This window comes from Nycticebus coucang, chromosome 14 (assembly GCF_027406575.1).
Source record: "Nycticebus coucang isolate mNycCou1 chromosome 14, mNycCou1.pri, whole genome shotgun sequence".
Classification (NCBI taxonomy): Eukaryota; Metazoa; Chordata; class Mammalia; order Primates; family Lorisidae; genus Nycticebus; species Nycticebus coucang.
In genome coordinates, this window is record NC_069793.1 from 69116991 (window position 1) to 69138098 (window position 21108).

The 21108-nt window shown below is 36.4% G+C and overlaps 1 protein-coding gene and 1 pseudogene across 2 annotated transcripts in view; one reads left to right on the forward strand and one right to left on the reverse strand.

Annotated features, from left to right (window-relative positions):
* Positions 1–21108, forward strand: part of UVRAG (UV radiation resistance associated) — a 381997-nt gene that overhangs the window by 222246 nt on the left and 138643 nt on the right. For both annotated transcript variants that reach the window (XM_053561187.1, XM_053561188.1), the window contains 3 exons: positions 3467–3554; positions 4346–4406; positions 12504–12669. In XM_053561187.1, coding sequence (XP_053417162.1) covers positions 3467–3554; positions 4346–4406; positions 12504–12669 — 315 coding nt within the window. The remainder of the gene's footprint in view (positions 1–3466; positions 3555–4345; positions 4407–12503; positions 12670–21108) is intronic.
* LOC128565010 (nuclear receptor coactivator 4-like) lies at positions 1338–3304 on the reverse strand (annotated as a pseudogene).

Below are 21108 nucleotides of genomic sequence, written 5' to 3' on the forward strand. Positions count from 1 at the left end.
GAAAGGCTCCATAACTTGTTTTTACCCACCACCTTTATTATAATTTCTAAATGGTATCTGAGAGGAAATTAAAAAGTATACAAAGATCTTTTCACCTAGTGGTTCAAAGAACTCCAGTGAAACTGAGTTGAATGAGAGACCATATAATTTCCCTAAGAAGTATTTCCGATAAAGAGGCTTAATGGTTTCAAAGCCTGGAAAGCAGCAAAGATATCTCATCTTAGAAAACTGAATTGAAAACAAAGACCTTTTTTTAAAGCATGGACATGACTTTAAGGATTTTAAGAAAATGGAAATAGTTTTCATAAAACTTCAGTGAATACTGCAAAGCACAAATGTTGAAAACAGCTGTTCACTAAAAGGTCACTGCATTGTACTTTTGGAGGTACAGGTATGCTGTGCTTGCAGTGAGAGGACATCTTTATCCCTGGGTAAAAGCACCAGGTGTCAGACTCAGCTTCCACCTATACAGGATGCACCGGTAATCCCCAGGGTGGTGAATGGTTCAAGTACTGTATATATTACTCTTCCAACATGTCTTGCCTATTTAATCCGAGGGCGCTGGGGTCTTTTAAAAGCTGTAGTCTGTAGAACAACTTGAAAGAGGCTAGAACTAACCTGAAAATCGTCTAGAAACAAGTCCTAAAAGAGCTCACTACACACTAACATTTAGAGAAAGGAATAAAAACAGTTTGCAGTAGCTGAATTTCTTTCAAATGAAGAAAAACAACATAGAACTGACATGTAGGTTAAAATGTTTGGTAATTAATGTCAAAATTGCCAAGATTAGTAATAGACATTTTAGTAATCACTGTATTGGCAAGGTTGATTATCTGTGCAAAATACACAATAAACAAAAATCACAGAACACTAACAGAAGAAAACCGTCAACTAAAGGGCACTCAAAAGCTTAGAGAAGTTTACTAGCTTTAGAATGCATCGATACACTTTGATTACAGAAATAGTTCATTTTTAAAACTATACAGTGTTTTAATGTATTTTGAGTAACCAGCCCAGTCTAGGAACCTTGGAGGCTTGTGAAAAAGACCTATCTACCAAGATGCTGCATCTCTAGTGTGGGGGTGTGGGTGACTTAAATCAATATTTCTGTAAGAAGGAAGGAACTAAATCACTATACCATCAACAACAGCCTTTTACTTTTACATAGTAACTCATAATCTGATGATTTAGTTCGCTTCATTAGTTTAAAATTAGGCAGGAAAGAAACTAAGCTGACTGGTCAGACCCAGAAACAATAATCTGGCAAGCAGCGGTCACTCAGCTCATGGAGATGTGTAATCTGTAGAAAAGCTGCTCGACTACAGTCATCTATTCTCTCACATCTGTAAAGGAGTTGGATACAACCACTTCTCTTTATCAGCTTTAAGTTGCCTACAAACAAAGAGATCACAAACTGCAGGGAGGCCATAACGATTAAGGGGAAAGTTGCGTTCTTCTTGTAGGGGTGGATTAAGTAATACTCCCCTGGGCCTTCTTTCAAAGTAGCCATTTGGCTTCACCAGAGGACAACTGGTTGAGGTTTCCAATCTTCCTTCCTGGTAGGACCCAGTCAGCTGTGTTAAAGGGGCATCGGGAAGTGATCACAGGGCTTTTAAGCTTTTGTTTGCCAGCTCTATCCTCAGTACTAGGCACTTCCTTGGGACATCCCTCTTTGCTTGGGGGCCTGATGAGCCATTCTGACTGTTCCTTTTGACCTGCAAGGAATCGGCAACTCTAGAAGGAGTCATTCATTGCCTTTGGTGCCTTAGCTTGTTCCACTATCTCTTTTCTGGAAGGACAGAGCCACATATTCCGGAAATATTTATGCTTCTCAGGCTCAGATTTGGGTTCCACACGCATCCCATTTTTATCCTTTCCTTCTTTCTTCAGAAGCCATTTACACAGAGCTTCCTTCTCACAATTCTCATCACACACACACTCTGCAAAGCTCGTGCAAGGCTCATTGGCCTTGCATACTTCCTCTACTTTATCTGGGTCCTGATGGTTCTGGATAAGCCATTCCTCAGTAATTATGCCAGGGGGGGACAAGGGTTTCTTAGCTTCTAAGTATTCATTCAGGCACTTCAGATTGCCCAGGTTTTCAATCTCCACACCTTTGGGCTGGTTGCCACGACAGTTGGTACAGGAGTCAGGCTTCATTAGCTAGTCACTCACAATGTAGGCCTGAAACAAGAGCTTATACTTCTCACTGGTCCCGCAGCTGCCGTCCTCAGGCTTCTCCAGCTTACGGGACGCTTAGGGAGTCACTAGCCAATCAGACAGGTCCATCTCATCTTTATTAGGCAGCTCTACGTCTTCAATCTTTTCACTTTCAAAGGAAAAAGAACTGGTACTAGAATGGCTATTATACTTTTGATAATTTGGTTTTTGAGGAACTTCTTGTTGACTCTTCAGAAGCCAGTTTTCCAAGTCTTTTAAGTTGCCCCAGACATTACTGAAGAAAGTACAGGGTCTAGCAGATGTCTGACTGTTCTCCAAGGTCTGCTTCTGGGTGAGCCAGTCCTGGGGGTTGGTGCTAGGTACATAAGAAACTTGACGACCTGGGGGTTGGTGCTAGGTATGTAAGGAACTTGACGACCACTTGAAGGTTTGCTTCCAAGAAGCCATTCGCTGAGAAGGATAGCTGTGATGCTGGATGCTCACTTCTGCTCAGGCACTGAGAGAGAGCCTCTTTTCTCTAGGAAGGGCCCAGTATTGGATGAAGTAGCATGAGCCATCAAGTGCTCAGGAACTGGCCCCCCCCTTGAGGGGCCCAAAGGTAGTGATGGCCTGGCACAGAGCAGTTATGTCCACTTCAAAGAGCAGGACAGTTGAATCTTCTGGCTTACGGGTCAAACTGCCTAGTCTCTCCAGGCGGAGACTTGATTGGCTAGATCTTTGTTTTGGGTATACTCCAGTTGATGAATAAGACAATTCAATAAGACAATTGAACCAGTAGAGCTATTGGGCCTGCTGCTGAAGTGTCTCCTCTTTAAGCTGATAGATGAGGTCTACCTGTTCATATAGCCATACCTCGCGGTTTCTAAGGCATTCCAGGTGACAGCTTATGCAACTGTGAATCTGTGCTTTGACCTCTCACAAGTTATCTTTGATTTGCTGTTCAACCAGAGAACTCCACCAATAGCAAGCTCCAAATCCCTCCATGCATCACTACACCTCAAAAGGGGTTCTCTATTACAGGGCCAGCCATTCTGGTCTTGTGAGATATTCATTCTGCTCATTGTTCCAGCTCCGAGCACCTCTCCTGGGGATCCGAGAGGCCCTTAGATGGAAAGAGACAGGGACCGACACAAGCCTAGGGCCCAAGCGTCGCTATTATTCTTATATCTGCTTCTGAATTTCAGTGACCTAGTACAGGTCATTTAAGCTTTTGCATTAATTACGTGGAAATAAATTGTTAGAAAGCATTTTTTTAATAAATTTACTTTTTTTCTTTCCTCATTAGAGAACTCTTTCTGAAGACTAATGCTCAGTTGACAATTCGTTGCAGGCAATTACTCTCTGAGCTTTCCTACATTTACCCTATTGATTTGGTAAGTTTCAATCTTCTCCAAGTTTTCAACAAGGAGATTTCCATTTGAAAACTCCTTTCAATGAAAAAACTCATTGCTTTAGTCTTAGTCAAATACTCTATTATCATTCAGGGGCTAATATTCATTTAAAATGCAGATTTGGACTTAGTTGGCTTAGGTTCTGCAATTTGATTTTGTCTATCAGTTTGGTGGTGGGATGCGTTCACCTGAAAGAATAACAAATTCTTGTTGGTTTTATCCACCACCACCATTTCTGACACATACATGTAGATACATGTACTGATGTTACTTAAGATGTTCATGGAATAACTGTGAGAGTGTTAAGTTTTCTAGCCTAGTTTCTTAGAATAAATGCAAAAAGTAAAACATCAACAAAACTGATTAGGATTCTTTTCTAGAGAAACAAATCTGTCAAATTTGATGGTTTTCTTTTAATGAAAAGTAATTTAAAAGACCAATTTTCAAGAAAGCTACTCGGATTGAGTTTGCTTATAGAATCTTGTTAAGTCACTTAGAGATGTGAATTGGATGTTTTCTGTGATAATTTTACATGGCTTTTTCCTTGAACATAATGTTTTAAATATTTTCATTATAGAAGATTTCAAGTGTACATAAATATAAGAAGAGTTGTATACTAAATCACCACGTGCTCACCATCTAGCTTCAAGAATTATGATAATATTTTGAATCGTCTTTGAACAAGACAATACTTAATTCTTTGAGATTTGACTTAGAGTTTCTTTATTTTGTATATAAAAAGAATTAATTCCATTCTTTGGTTAAATTCACAGAATGAGCATAAGGATTATTTTGTATGTGGTGTCAAGTTGCCAAATTCTGAAGACTTCCAAGGTATTTTACTTCTTTTGTACTCCTAAAAATTTGGTGTATATAGGAATATAGTTATCTTGAAATGTTGATTGTCTAGCACTTTTCCACAAGGGCTTTTGGACCTTCTGTTTCTTTCCAATTGTAAGTAGCGTGTGGAGTCAGATTCCCAGATGGGAAATATAATAAAATTTTTACTCTGATCACAGGAAAAATAATTCTTGAACCTCATATTTGGAATTTTAAAAGAAAAAAGTTTTTAAATGGGCTTTAAGTAAATCAGGAGTAGGGTTCTTAAGAATACTAATACTTTCTCTATCTTTGTGATTTTCGTCAAGAATTCCTGTGTGTTTGGGAGCAGGGGAACAATAAACATTAAACTGTTCTGTTATTATTTGGAAAGTCATGTTCCTAGTGACCTGAAAAGTATTTGTAAGTTTAATTTTGTGACATTTTCATGACTACAGGTTTAATTTGTAGTACTATCATTTCTCTTTTAACTAAACATTACATTTAAAGGTATTATAGAATATGATTCATAGTAATTCCTATATTTTAAAGTCTTTTATATATTTTCTAATCTCCTTGAATTTATTTATCTATTTATTTTTTGGCCTAAAAGAGATTCTTTTTATTGTTAGCAAAGTAGGTTCTTTTTGCTTAGCCTAAACAATGGTTTGAAGCTTAATAAATATCTTGGTAGATGATTCCCAAAGCCAGCATATTATCTGTTGGATAAGGAGTTATTCATGGAGAGAGCATTGCTAACTTTTATCAGGACTTTCTCCCATTTTCCTATAAACAACCATTGTTATTTGTGCTCCTTTAACATTTAAGACCATTTTAATAAATTACCCCTTTGGACCCTTACAACAAATAAGTAGTTGGGACATGATAGAAGGAGAATGATAAACCAGGAGTTAGAAAACTATAAAACTATATTCAAGCCTTGGTTCCCCTTCTATAAACCATGTAATTTGGAGCAAGTCATGTAACCTTTGAATTGATTTCCTAATGTGTGAACCTGTTTGATAGGACAGTTGTGAAAATTAAGTGAAGTATACCAGTATTGTAAAAGCATGAGATTTGGCTCTATTTTTGATCCTGACAAAAGCAAAGAAAGGAAACTTACAAGGAAAGCAGTATTAAATGACTTGCTCAAGATTACAAAGCTAGGTAATAATCTAGCTGAGATTTGGTTTCCATTGTATAATGTTCCCTCAAATCAAGTCACAAAAATGAGCTTTGATGTTAATTTTAGGCAAAGTTATGGTGTCCTAGAGCCCACAGTGCATCATTTTCCTCATTCTTTCATTTAATAAACATATTGAGTACCCTGAGCCCTGTGTCATGTTCCCATGATACAGATAATTTTTTAATTGAAAAAATATTTATTGAACTCATATGTCATGCACTGTGCTGAATTTTGAGGTTACAATGATTAAAAAAAAAAAAAAAAAAACATGTTCTTTCCTTTCATGGAATATACACCCTGTTGAGAGAGACAACCAATAAACAAGAAAATAAGACATTAACAAGTGTTTAATGAAAGAATATGGTATCATGGAGAATGGAAAACTAGTTTAGATAAAGCAGTAAGAGAAGACCTCTCTGACCAGAAACATTTGACAAAAAATTTGAAGGCTGAAAGGAGCACCAGCTATGCTACAGATGGGGCGAGAACCTTCCTAGAAGGGACAGCAAGTGCAAAGGTCATGATAGAGGGGGAGGGAGCTTGGCATGTCTAAAAAATCTCAGGGTCAGGAGATAGAAGAAATCATCTATATTTTGGGTAAGCCATGTAATCTTCAGCTTACTTTCTTTACTTGTAAAATGAAATAATATCTATATATCTAATTCATTGTGATGACTGAATGGGATAACATTTGAAGGAGCTTTTCATATAGGAGGTACTCAATAAATATAATTGGAATTAGTTGCAAAGACAAGAGGAAAGAAGGAAGGAAGGACAGAAAAGACCAGGTCTGTGGAGCTGCAGTATAGTGAACAAGGGGAAGAGTGACACTGGAGGAAGCAAAAGGCAGCCAGGGCCTTGAAGCCACTGGAGGAAGTTTATATTTTATTCTCAATGAAGCGGGAAATGCCTGAAGAACTTCAAGAAAGGGGATGGATAAGCAAGTTAGGCTTTTGAAAGTCACTCTGGGCGTTCAATACAGAATGATTTGAAGGGAGGGAGTCAGGGAAGCAGGAATGTCAGTAGTGGTAGCCTGTTATTTTAGTTTACTCTGAGATGTTTCTTGATTCTATTTTTGTTTTCTTTGAAGTTCCTTGTTTCCTGGTTTTTTAATAGCTTTTATAGCTATCTACATTTAGAATGCCCAACAACTGGAATACGTTCTCCTTATTCTTTAAAAAAGTGGCATGATTTTTTAGTGCATTTGCTGAAAAACAAAATGAAATAAATATTTTATTTTACTCCAATGTCCTATTCACTTCCCATGACCCCTAAGAAATCAGAAATTTCAATAAACATATAAAGTAATATGATTTTAACAATCTTATGTTAGCATCTGGCAAGATACTTCCATATACCAAATATATTGACTATCTTGTATATGTCATTTTCTGTGCCAAGTGCTGAGAGTGTGCAAGAGTGATTAAAACATTGATCCTACCTCATGAGATTATAGTGCAGTTGAGGGCATCAGATTTGTAATGAGTTCATACTCTGGGTCAGGTACTTAGACGTTTATGCCAGGTGCTATATGAGACTCAGAGTGGTATAAATAATTAGTTTTATAAGGAGGGTCAGGAAAACTTCATCAGGAAGATGATGCTTGCACTGTCTTAAAATTGTATTTCCTTGTTGAAGAGGGTAAGAGGGCATTTTGAGTTGGATAGGTAAGTAGAATTATAGTTCCATGAAGCATCATGCATGATGTTATCACATTTATATACTTTGATTCTCACAGTTGTGAGAATTAACCCCTTCTGTGAGGAAAGGGATTGCCCCTCAACTTTTTCTTAAAAGACAAGAAAATTAAGACTCAGAAAGATTTTTCCAAGGACTGATATTAACCAGTAGTAAAGCTAAGCTTATTTCAGGTCTGTCTGATTCTAAGGTTCCTATTATTCCTGTCATGATGTAGTTTTCTTCCTGGTTTGAATAATAACCTCTTCTAAACCTCTGACAACTTTCTATAATTCTATAGCAGCTGCATCATGGGAAAGACTCTAGTGGAGGGACCCCAAACTGGTTATTCTATAATGTTCATGAGAGTTTGCTGGGGTAGATTTTACACTGTGTGGGGTGACACTGGGAAACTCTACCATAGTGCCCCAGCATTTATTGTGCTTTTCTAAATGGGTAAAGTTTGCTACCAAAAAGAGCTGGACACAATGGGAGAAGAGCGTCTGGTGAAGGGTATTTGTCTGAGTTCCACTGACCAAGACATTTAGCTTTAAAAAAAAAATGTTCATGCGTGTGTGTTTTTAAGTAAACCATAACACTAGAGCCTTTTGTGGTAATGAGACCCAGATTTCCTTCTGTGTCTGTATCCCTTTATGCAGGCATGATTTCTTGGAAAGGAGAGTCCATATGTCAAACAGTGTCTCATTGAGAACATGGAATGATTCCATAGATGCTGTGGCAGTGATTAGAGTCTTAAATATTTTGTCCTGTCTGGATCAGTGGGTGCTTGATTCCTTAACAAATCAGCTGCCTCAGTGATTGGGAAGGCAGGATGGTAAGAGCTTTTAGATCACTTATTGTACTTGGATGCATTTGAATATTGATAGTTTGTCCAACATATAAATCAAAGGAGTATTTGAATTAATTTATAATGTTGTCACAGGTCACAGCCATTGCGTGTTTATGGATTTTACTGCCATAAAAATCACACAAAAGCTGCAGCCTTGTGGCTACGTACATTTAAAGAGCAAATGAGAAATATTTATTATGAGGAAACTGTGGGGTTTTATTTTGTTTTTCAACCCCTTAAAACTCTGTTTGAATTAATATCTTTTTCACATACCTGGTCTTACAGTTCATTCCTGTTCCTCCTTAAACCCTCCACTCCCCCTCCAACTTACTCTCACTAATAAAACTATCATCTGTGACCTTTGTAACCCCCAGAGCAGCATAGGGAACACAAACCTCTCCTCTACTTAGGTGTTAGGGACGTCATTTATGCTTACTGGAAAAGCACACCCCAGAGAGCAAGGTTTTGGTTTTGGCAGGTAAGAAGTCTTTCAGATCTTAGAATGCTGGAAACCTTAAACCTTTTGGTTTTTTAGCTAAAGTGATTGGCAACGGAATGTAACATCTGAGGTTGCATGGTCTGCAATAGCCGTAATTAACCACATGAGCTCACATTTTCCCACTGGAGTTTCAGTGGTCTTGGGGTGATGAAAGTGACTTCCCTACCAGGAGGTGGTTTTCCTTTTGAGGGTATTGAAATACCCTTGGGTCCTATAATGCTTCACCCGTGGTTCTTTTAAAATGCTATTTAATATAAAGCTTCAATATTGGAAATCCAGCACCACAGTGTTTAAGACTGTCACAGAGGACTATGGGTTGGAATGGGAAACAACCTAGAATTTTTAATAGGAGGAGTAGGAATTCTTGTGGTAGCAAGAATGATGAGTGTGAATAACCTGAATCAAGGCGAATTTCTAATATTATTCAATTTTCAGGGTTTGTTGTTTCTCTTTTGTTTTTTACTTCTGTGGGTAGGTTTCTCATAGAGATGCCTTTTTATCTTTAAATTTAAGCAAAATTGGTGCATGGTGAAGGTGATGTTAAAAAACCAATTTTTTATTCTTTTGATAGATGATGTAGTCTCAAAATATACAAATACAATTCTTTAGCATTCCCCCTATAGTAATATGGGAGCAAATGTAGATGCTCAAGTGTTTAGCATTAGATAGTTTTGGTCTCTTTTAACATTCATAGTTTGCATTTGACCTGTCTGAAAGGCTTATTAAGAGACCTGTTGCTTTCTGGAAGTTTTCAGATCATTTTCTGTCAGGTCATCTGGGAAAGGAAAAACTTAGGATAAGATACATATAGGAAAGGCTCAACTTAATATGATAGTGACCGTCTTTCTCTAAGTCCTTTTTTTCTTCCTTTCCCCCTTCTCTTCAAAAGGAGGTTCTTAAAAACCAAGTCCTTTACTGATATGAATATTTTAAATTTGGTAAGTCCTAATTTTCATAGAAAGCAGGAAGCAGAATTCAGCAGCTCATGAATGGTACTCAGTCAGAGCTCTGACTCCAGACAGAGATTATCTCGAGAGCTAGGGTATAGAAACAATTTTCCCACTTCTTTCATTACCGCAGTTTTTAAATGTGTGATTATATAGTGTGTTATATTTAAACCTCTTTAAAAGTTTTTATCTATATGACTTTGATCAAGCTCATTTTTCTCATCTCTAAGTTGATAGGATCAGATTCAGTGAGTTCTAAGGTTTCTCTTGTTTCTAATATTATAAAATGATGAATTTATAATGTAAAGTATTTTTAGTCCCAAGGTAGTATAATGTGTAGGGTTGAGTTGGGTAGGATTGGGGCCGGAGATTATATGCTAAAATGACCTAACTAAAAATAGTTAGGATTCCAGTTAATTAGGACAGTAGTCAGTCAAAATGAATGCTGTTGGTTTTTTTCTCCATGAATTTGTTTTGAGAAAACAGCAAACATTAGTTGAGAAGCCCATTTTTAATCTAGCACTATGCAAGTTATGAGAACTCGCTGAATTTTTGTGTGTTCTTTGCCCTTACTAGAAAACTGAAGAAACTAAGGTAGTATATATATGTCATATGCTTGGTGTATTCTAGGGTCTCAAGTTAAAAATTGTCATATGTTAATTTTTTAACAGTGCAGTTCTGAGACAGTTTCCTAGAGTGGTGGAGGATTTGGTATCAGGCCAACTTACTTTCTAGCTCCAGTATTTTGGACAGGTTCCTTAATCTCTTTGAACCTCAGTTTCTTTATCTGTAAAATGAATGAAATAATATAAAAAAGGTGCCCAGTTTAGTAATTGTTGGTGAATGAAAGACTGTCATATATAAAGTACTAAAGACAATTCTGGGCAGAAGAAAAATACGTAATGGTAAAAGTTAGCCGTTTTTATAGAATGGTCAAAAAGAAAAGTCTGTTATGAGAGTCAAGGGTGGAGAATCCACTTCCTGTAGTGGCAGTCTCACAATAATAAGTTAGTGCTTAATTAAAATAAATACAAAAGAAGAATGTGAAAACTGTTTTTTCCCAAAAGATTTATTTATTTTTTATTTTTATTTCATTTTATTTTTTTGGAGACAGAGTTTCACTTTGTCACCGTTGGTAGAGTACTGTGGTATCATAGCTCATAGCAACGTCAAACTCATGGGATCAAACAGTTCTCTTGCCTCAGCCTCCTAAGTAGCTGGGATTACAGGTGCCTGCCACAATGCCCAGCTATTTTTAGAGACAAGCTCTCACTCTGGCTCAGGCTGGTCTCAAACCTGTGACCTCAGGTAATCCACCTGCCTTGGCCTCCCAGAGTGCTGGGATTACAGCTGTGAGACACCTCCTTGGCCTGTATTTATTTATTTATTTACATAATTTCAGGTTAATGTGAGGGTATAAACAACCAGGTCACAATATTTGAATTTTGTTAGGTAAAGTCCCTCTTGTAGTTGTGTCCCATACCCGAAAGGTGTACCATACACCCCTATATTGTGCCCATTAAGTGGGAGGTTAAAAACACCCTTAGAAGTTAAGAAACAGTCAAACCACACTCATCTCAATCATCAACCCTATTCTCTAGTCAGGTAAAGTATTCTAGACTGTTTGTTAAATCTTTTAGAGAGCATGTGTGTGCATACATGTGCGTTTTTAAGAGCATTTTAGGAAAACTATATACCAAGCAGTTACTTTTTCCTTCCTCCTGGAGGAAGGTTAAAACTTTCTGTTGCATGACTTTCAGTTCTGAGTCATTTATCATTTCATAGGTAATTCCAGAAATCTGGATGAATTTTAAAAAGTAATTATCTATGGCTTTTAAAAAACGAGATGCTTAAGCCAGATGCTATGGCTTATGCCTGTAATCCTATAACTCTGGGAGGCTGAGGCAGGTGGATTGCTTGAGTTCAGGAGTTCGAGACCAGCCCAAGCAAGAGCAAGACCTTGTCTGTCTCCATTAAAAATAGAAAAAAACTAACCAGACTTTGTAGTGGGCTCCTGTAGTCTCAGCTACTCATGAGGCTGAGGCAAAAGGATCGCTTAAACCTAGGAGTTTGAGGTTGCTGTGAGCTAGGACTCACATGGCACTCTATCCAGGTGACAAAATGAGACTGTCTCAAAAAAAAAGAAAAGAACTAGATGCTTTGTTTGAATATAAAATACATGCCTTTTCCCCCTCTAGTAATTGCTTCCATCTAAATTGTATAAGTAAGATGGTGCATGAACAATACAATTTTTGACCTTTTGCTTTATTATTTAAAATGTTTATCCTTCTTATTCCATTCAAATTTCTTAGACTTATTCTGCAATACTGTCCTTATATATTTAAATGTCAAAAACATATCCTGTAACGATGTACATATTTTGCTATTTCACTTCACTTTAGAATTAATAATGTTGTATAATACTATGACTATATTGCCTACAAAGTTCTTAATAAATAAAATGTATTATATAGTAAGTATAGAGTTTAAATAAACTAATTTTTATGTCATGTGATAGATTAAAGTATTAATTTCCCCTTTAAAAAATGCTGGTAAAGAAAATAATGGATATTTCAGCATACTAAGAATGCTTGCTTGAGGTATATATATATATTTATAACATCTTAAATGTTAATCTCATCACATTAATTATTGGAAGTAGTTTTAAATTTTTTTTTTTTGCAGTTTTTGGCCGGCGCTGGGTTTGAACCCGCCACCTCCGGCATATGGGGCTGGCACCCTACTCCTTTGAGCTATAGGCGCTGCCTTTGGAAGTAGTTTTAAATATAATTAATAGATGAAATTTCAAGTTGTTAATGTTTAGACTTTTGTAAAATTCATATAATTTATATAAGTAATACTTAGATCTCCTTGAAATTAATATGTTATTATCTCATAGCTACATTCCTAAAGTAAATAGTTATTTTCTTTTCTTCTGCTTTTGAATTTACAGCAAAAGATGATGGAAGCATTGCTGTTGCCCTTGGTTACACTGCACATTTGGTTTCCATGATTTCCTTTTTCCTACAAGTGCCCCTCAGATATCCTATAATTCATAAGGGATCTAGATCAACAATCAAAGATAATATCAATGACAAGCTGACTGAAAAGGAGAGAGAGTAAGTGTCCTTTATTTCTTTTTTTAAATGCTTCTAACCACAAGCCAGTGTAAAACGTGGGTTATATTAAAAATATAAAATGTGACCTAAATTGAGGCAAGTTTTATATAACCTTTGTAAAGTGCTCCATTTCTTTTAAATCAAATGAAATTATTCATTTAGATTTTATTTCCAAAAATTAGTGATTTTAATTCACTTTTGTTTCACCTTTGTGAGGACGAGTGTGTTATATTCTGCAAATATTCATATAATATCTGTTGCCTACCATTCAACAAGTGAAATGGTTAAAAAAAATTGTTGGAGAGCCAACTAGGAAAAGGGTAAAAGGTTTAATAGCAAAGTGAACATAGCTGAAAAGTGGAAGGTAGGCTAGTAGGAAATTTTCTGATGAAAGCCAAAAGAAATGGAATGTATAGAAAAGTGATGGACATATATAGAACAAAAACAAATGTCTAACATGTATATACTAGCAGTCTGTACATACTTTCTGTACATACAAAGCACGTACATACTTTCCAACAAAGAGGTTGGAAAGAGCATAGAGTACACACAATATTTTAAGAGAGAATGAGAAGTTTTCAAATTTAATAAGATGTTAAGCTTCAAAATCAAGAAACATTACATATAAAACAGAATTACTTCAAAGAAAACATTCCTATAGAAATTAAATGCTGAAAATCAAAGATAGAATGAAAATATTAAAAGCAGCTAGAGAAAAAAAGACATATTGGCAGGAAAATACTAAGAATGTAGGCTGGTTTCTCAGTAGAACGATGGAAGGCAGAAGATGATGCAGTGACATTTTAAAATCTTGAAAGAAAACAACTGTCAACATAGAATTCTGTACTCAGTGAAACTATCCTTCAAAAGTAAGGACAAATTAAAGACATTTCAGACAATCAGAACTGAGAAAGTTGATTTCAGCAGATCTACACTTATGGAAATATTAAAGGCAGAATAAAATTAATCTCATACAGAAACATGGAACTGTAGGGAGGAAAAAAGAAGGGGAGAAAAGATAAATATGTGTGTATATCTAAATTAATTTTGACCACAAAACAAATAGTAATATCTTATTCAATATAGATCCATATAAAAAATATATGTAGGATCATAATGCACGATTCTAACAGAAAAGGTAGGAAGGGTCAAATGGAATTAAAGTGCTTCAGGATCCTAGCATTGTCTGGAAAATGGTAAAGTACTAATTTATAGTAGACTTTATAAATCAGGAATGCATGTTGTAATCCATAACCACTGAAAGAATTGTTTTGCCAAGCAAAAAATTAATAGAAAAACACTTGAAGATATCAGCCTGGGGAAAGATTTTATGAAGATGATTTCCCGGGCAATTGGAATAACAACAAAAATGAATAAATGGGACTTAATTAAACTGAAAAGTTTCTGTACAGCTAAGGAAACAAAAACCAAAGCAAACAGACAACCTTCAGAATGTTTGTTATTTCCATTTTATGGAAAGCTATTTCCATTTTATGATTTGGACAAAAGCTTGATAACTAGAATTTACAGAGAACTGAGATTAATCAACAAAATAGGAGCAAATAATCCCATATGTCACTGAGCAAGAGACATGAATAAGACCTCTCTAAAGAAGACAGATGAAAAAACGTGAAAAAACGCTCATCATCCTTAATCCTCAGAGAAATACTGATCAAAACTACCCTGACATACTAATAAGAATGGCCTGCATCACAAAGTCTCAAAGCTGTGGACGCTGGCATGGATGTAGAGAGAAGGGACCATTTTGCGCTGTTGGTGGTGCTACAAACTAATACAACCTTTTTGGAAGGAAGTATGGGGAATCCTCAAAGTACTCAAATTAGACCTTCCATTTGATCCTGTAAATCCCATTACCAGGCATCTACATGAAGAAAAAAGTCCTTTTATCATAAAGACACTTGGACTAGACTGTTTATTGCAGCTCAATTTACAATCGCCAAAATGTGGAAACAACCTAAATGCCCACCAACCCGGGACTAGATTAACAAGCTGTGGTATAGGCTGGACACAGTGGCTCATGCCTGTAATCCTAGTACTTTGGGAGGCTGAGACGGGCGGATTGCTTGATCTCAAGAGTTCAATACCAGCCTGAGCAAGAGCAAGACCCCATCTCTAAAAATAGCTAAGCATTGTGGAGGCTGAGACCAGAGAATCACTTGAGCCCAGGAGTTTGAGGTTGCTGTGAACTGTGAAGCCATGGCAACATAGTGAGAATCTGTCTCAGGAAAAAAAATTAAAAAGCAAGCTATGGTATGTATGTATGTGTATATATATATACACACACACACACACACCATGGAATACTATTAAAAAAGATGGAGACTTTACATCTTTCTTACTAACCTGGATAGACGTGGAACACATTCTTCTTAGTAAAGCATCACAAGAATGGAGAAGGAAGAATCCAGTGTACTCAATTCTAACATGAAGGTAGTAGATGAGCCAATGCAAGGGGGTAGGGTAGGAAAATAAGGTATCGGGGAGAAGGGGGGTTCGGAGGGGCCACAGTGTATGGCATACCTCTTGGGGATAGGACACAAGTGTAAAAGGGACTTTAACAAATGCAATCAGTGTAACCTAATTCTTTGTATCCTCAATGAATCTTAAAAAAATTAACAGAGCTGATAAATGAAAAAAATTAAAAATACTTGATTAATCCAAAAGAAGGCAAGAAAGAAAGGAAAATCAATATTAGAAGTGGGAAAAAGAGCAACCTAATAGTAAGTTTGTACATATGAACTCAAACTTTCCCTATAATTCCATTAAATATAAATGGCATTATTATTCTTTTTAAAATTAAAGTTATAAGACTGAATAAAAAACTAAACTCATCTTGCTTTCAAGAGATACCTTAAAGACATGGGTCACTACGAAAATTTTGAGACAGACTGTGTTATGATTCATTACTTCACTTCCAAGAAACACAGTCAACAGCATCCTTTCTGATTCACCCATGCAAGTGTCAACTTACTTTGCTTATCAGTGTTGCTGGGAGGGCTTCATTTGTTTCCATCTATGCTGATTTCATGTTTATTGATTTTTTGTGTATCTCAAAACTTTTGTAATGACCCATGTGTAAGGACACAGAAATATTGAAAGTAAAAGAGTGAATAAAGACATATTTATGCAAATATTATCCAAATGAGATCTACTATATTAATATTAAGGCAAAATTTAAAGCAATTTTAATAAAGTAGAATATCTTATGAGAATAAAGACGATTGTTTATGTATACACATTCACATATCCCTAAAAGCATATATTCAAGTATAGAGACAAAAACTTATAAAACTACAGGGAAACCTAATGACTTTAAATTTTATTTCATTAGCTATTAGAACAAGTAGACAAAAGAATCTGTATCTAGAAGACATGAGCAATACAATTAATAAACTAAATCTAAGCAAGTATAAAGAATATTGCACTGAACAGTTATAGGTTACACATTCTTTTCTGTTACATGTGGCACATTTACCAAAATTATGGTTATTCTGGTCCTCAACAAATTTCAAAAGATTGAAATAATTATACTGACAACAGTGGAATTTAAAACATAACCATAGTCAAGAAAGTAGAAGGGAAAAGGAGAGAGGGGAGTGGAGGGGGATATGGGAGGAGGGAGAGCATTTTGGGGGACCTCACCTAATGTGCATGATGCAATGGTACATTTCAAAGCTATTAAGAAATGAGTATAATTGTGATGGATGTGTTACTTAGTTCTATGTAAACATTGCACATTGTATATCAAAGCAGTACCCTGAACCCCATAAATCAATGTACAGTTATGATTTAATAAAAAATAATTAATTAAAAAAAATAAAAATTCAAAAAAGTGGAATTTATTAGAATTTAATAAAATTCCCAAGTATGTGAATATACTATATTAATACTATTTCTATATGCTATATCTGTAGTATATAGTATAGGTCAAAATATACTATGGAAATATACCATAGATCAAAGAGGAAACCATATGGAAGTTAAAAATTATTTTCAACTGAATGATAATGAGAATATAGCATACCAAAATTTATAAGGTACAGCTATATCTGTGTTTAGAGGGAAATTTATGCCCTTAAGTGCCCATCAGAATAAAAGGAAAGGTGTGGAAGTAAATCATCTGAAGCCTCCAAAGAACAGTAAGTGAAGCCCTGGAAAAGGAGAAAGAAGGAAATAAGGAAGATAAGAATGGAAATTAAGTGGACAGCTGTACCATGGGAAAAATAATAAAGATCTTTGAAATAACTGGAAAATTGATAACCCCTTAGCAGGATTAATTTAGGAACAGAAGAGACAAAGCAAAATAACCAGTATGAGGGACAAAAGCAAAAAAGAAGATATCGCTACAGATATACAAACAGTAAAGGTTAAGAAGATCCTATGAACAAGTTTATGCTAATTTGAAATTTAAGTAAAATGGCAAAAATTTTTTTTTTTTTTTTTATTGTTGGGAATTCATTGAGGGTACAATAAGCCAGGTTACACTGATTGCAATTGTTAGGTAAAGTCCCTCTTAAAATGGCAAAATTTTTTTAAAAACTTTTCAAAATTAATTCAGAAATAATTGGAATTTAGAAGACGCTAGTACTATGCTGAGCTAAAGAGAAATGGATATAAAACATGGTGGGTAAGTTATTCTCAACCCTGGTTGCAATATTAGCATCATCTGGGAGCTTTTAAAAATGAGTTCTTAACCCCCAGATTCCTGGACTCTGCCCTAAAGATTCTGATTCACTTGATGGGGCCCAGACATTAGGTATTTTTTAGAAGATCCTGAATTGATTCTAACATGTGTTGAAGGTTGAGAACTACTGATCTGGATAGAGAGGATGTTGTGTTCATGGCATGAAGAAATACTACATGTTTAGGAAAGCATAAGCAATTAAGCAGCATCATTGTGTTCAGAGGTAAGGGGAGATGTGGAAAGAGAAAAGGCAGTAAAGGTAGGCACCACTAAAGAATCTAGTGCTATCGCTGGTGGAACAGCGGCTCTCGGCTTGGCGTGGATGGCAAAGGAACATGGGTTTGTTTTATTTTCTCTCTCTTTTTTAAATGGAGGTGAATTTCATTATATATAAAGTTAAAGATTTTTAAAACATACGATTTAGTGGCATTTAGTACATTTGCAATGTTACACAACACCTCTGTCTAGTTCAAAAACAATTTCTTCAGCCCAAGGGAAGAAATTTTACCTGTTAAACAGTCAACTCCCTATATCCATCTTCCCTAGCCCCTTGAAACCACCAATCTGCTTCTGTCTTTATAGTTTTTCTATTCTCAATATTTTATATAAAGGGAATCATGTAATATGTGACCTTTTGGTTTCTGACTTCTTTCACTTAGCATAATGTTTTCAAGGTGCATCTATGTACTTCATTTTCATGATCAAGTAATCTTCCATTGAATTTATACACCACATTTGGTTTATTCATGTGTTGCTGGATGTTTGGGATATTTCCACCTTTTGGCTATTGTGAATAGTGCTACTATGAACATTAATGTAGCGTGTGTTTGTTAGAGTACATATTTTCAGTTCTTTTGCATATGTAGCTCCTGGTAAAATTGCCGAGTTATATGGTAATTCTATGTTTAATTTTTTGAGGAGCGATCAAACTGTTTTCCATGGCAGCCTACGTCCTTTTACAGTAAAGCGTGTGGTGGTGGTCCCGTTGTGATTTTGATTTGTATTTCTTTAATAACTGATGATCTTGTCATCTTTTCATGTGCTTGGTGATCATTTATATATCTTCTTTGGAGAAATTCCTATTTAAGTTCTTTGTACATTTTTTAGTTGGGTCGTTTGTCTTTTTTGTTGAGTTATAAGACTTCTTTTTTTCTGATATTGCATAGGCTATCTTTCCCACTTTTTCACCTATGTGTGTCTTTGGGTCTACAGTGAGTCTCTTATAGGCAGCATATAATTGGAGCATGCTTTTTAAAAAATCCGTTTTACCAGTCTCTGCTAATCCACTTACACTTAATGTAATTACTGGTATGGAAGAACTTCTGCCATTTGCTGTCTGATTTTTGTATGTTGCGTACTTTTTTACGCTCCATTTTTCTCCATTACTGCCTTCTTTTGTGCTTAATTGATTTTTTTTTTTTTTTGTAGTATAGCGTTTTGATTTTTTTTTTTTTTTGTAGTATAGCATTTTGGTTCCCTTTTCATTATCTTTTCTGTATATTTTTAAAATGTTTTCTTAGCGGTTGCCATAGGAATTATAATTAACATCCAATATTTCTAACAATCTAGTTTGAACAGATGCCAGCTTCAGTAGCATATAAAAAACTCTTGTTGCTATACACCTTTATGTTGTTATTGTCACAAATTATATCTTTATACATTGTGTGCCCATAATACTGTCTTTTTTTTTTTTTTTTTGAGACAGAGTTTCACTGTCACCCTTGGTAGAGTGCCATGGAGTCACAGCTCACAGCAACCTCAAACTCTTGGGCTTAAGCAATTATCTTGCTTCAGCCTCCCAAGTAGCTGGGACTACAGGTGCCCACCTATTTATTTTGCTGCAGTTGTCATTGTTGTTTAGCTGGCCCGGGCGGTTTGAACCTGCCAGCCTCTGTGCATGTGGCTGGCCCTGTAACCACTGTCGGGTTTGAACCTGCCAGCCTCTGTGCATGTGGCTGGCCCTGTAACCACTGTGTTATGGGCACTGAGCCCGTTGTTTTTGTTTTGTTTTTTTTTTTTTTTGAGGTAGTCTTACTATGTTGCCCTTGGTAGAGTGCTGTGGTATCACAGCTCACAGCAACCTCAAACTCCTGGGCTTAAGCGATTTTCTTGCCCCAGCCTCCCAAGTAGCTGGTGGTACAGGCACCTGCCACACGCCCGGCTATTTTTTTGTTGCAGTTGTCATTTTTATTTAGCTGGCCAGGCCGGGTTCAAACCCGCCAGCAGAGGTATATATGGCTGGCGCCCTACCCACTGAGCGATACAGGCACCACCCAATACTGTGTTTTTTGTTTAACTATGTAGTTACCTTTACTGAAGATCTTTATTTCTTTATAGAGCTTCAAATTACTGTCTACTGCCCTTTAATTTCAACTTGAAAGCCTTAAATTTTATTTCCTGGTTGCAGTGAGCCTAGCTGTTGACCAGAGGTGAAAGCTTGGAATCTTCTCTGGTCTTTTCTACTTTCTTTCATGTATTAGGCAGCCTATATCTCAGTTGTAATCTTTGCCCCAAGTGTCTGTGAGTTGTTTGTCAGCCTTGCAGCTTGAACAGTGTTAGCTGCTTTTCAGCTCTGGGTGAACTCTTGGCTAGGTGAGAAACAAAGGCAAGTGCTTTGCATTACTCTTTCAGGTAATCCCTAGGCAAGATAGAAGAAACACAAATCTTTTTTTAGTCAGCTCTGCTGGCAGGTGGCAGTGGCTCATGCCTGTTATTCTAGCACTGTGGGGGGTCAAGGCAGGTGGATCGCCTGAGCTTAGAAGTTCCAGACCAGCCTGAGCAATAGTGAGACCCTGTCTACTAAAAATAGAAAAACTAGCCAGGTGTCATAATGGGCACCTGTAGTCACAACTCAGGAGGGTGAGGCAAGAGAATCACTTGAACCCAGGAGTTTGAGGTTGCTGTGAGCTATGATGTCACGGTACTCTACTCAGAGCACAGAGTGAGACTTTCCCTAAAAGGAAAAAAAAAAAAAAAAGTCTGCTCTGCTCCGTTAAGAACCAGGATCAAAGGATCAAGCTCCTGACTGGGAATGCGGACTGCTGTCTTGGACAAGAAAAAAATGCTACAAAGCTTTCTTACTAATTTTGAGTTTCCTTTTTCTTGTTTAACTTCGTCAGTTGATATAAAACTTTGACTGTTTTCCAGAGTTTGGACAAAGTTGCTTTTAAGAATTTTTGCTTAGGCTTGGCACCTGGGCTCAGAGGTTAGGGTGGTGGCCCATATACCAGGGCTGACGGTTTCAAATCTGGCCCAGGCCTGCTAAACAATGACAACTACAACAACAACAATAACAACAACAAAAATATCTGGGCATTGTGCGGGCACCTTGTAGTCCCAGCTACTTGAGAGGCTGAGGCAAGAGAATCACTTAAGCCCAAGAGTTTGAGGTTGCTGTGAGCTGTGATACCGTAATACTCTACTAAGGATAACAAAGTGAGATTCTGTCTCAAAAAAAAAAAAGAAAAAGAATTTGTGCTTAATTTTTTTTGTTTCTCTGATGGAACTGGCCCTTGGATCTGCTACTCTACCATTTTCATTGATATCATTGTTTGTTTAATGATGAAAAACATTACTTATAAGAGATGAAGGGACCCCCTAGATGATTTTAAGCAAGAGCGAATACCATGAAACATACATACTTGAGAAAGATCACCTTACTTTTCTGGAAAATGGTCTCTCCGTGACCAACCTTCCCTGGGTTCTACATATATTACTGAAATTAAGAGTCTTTC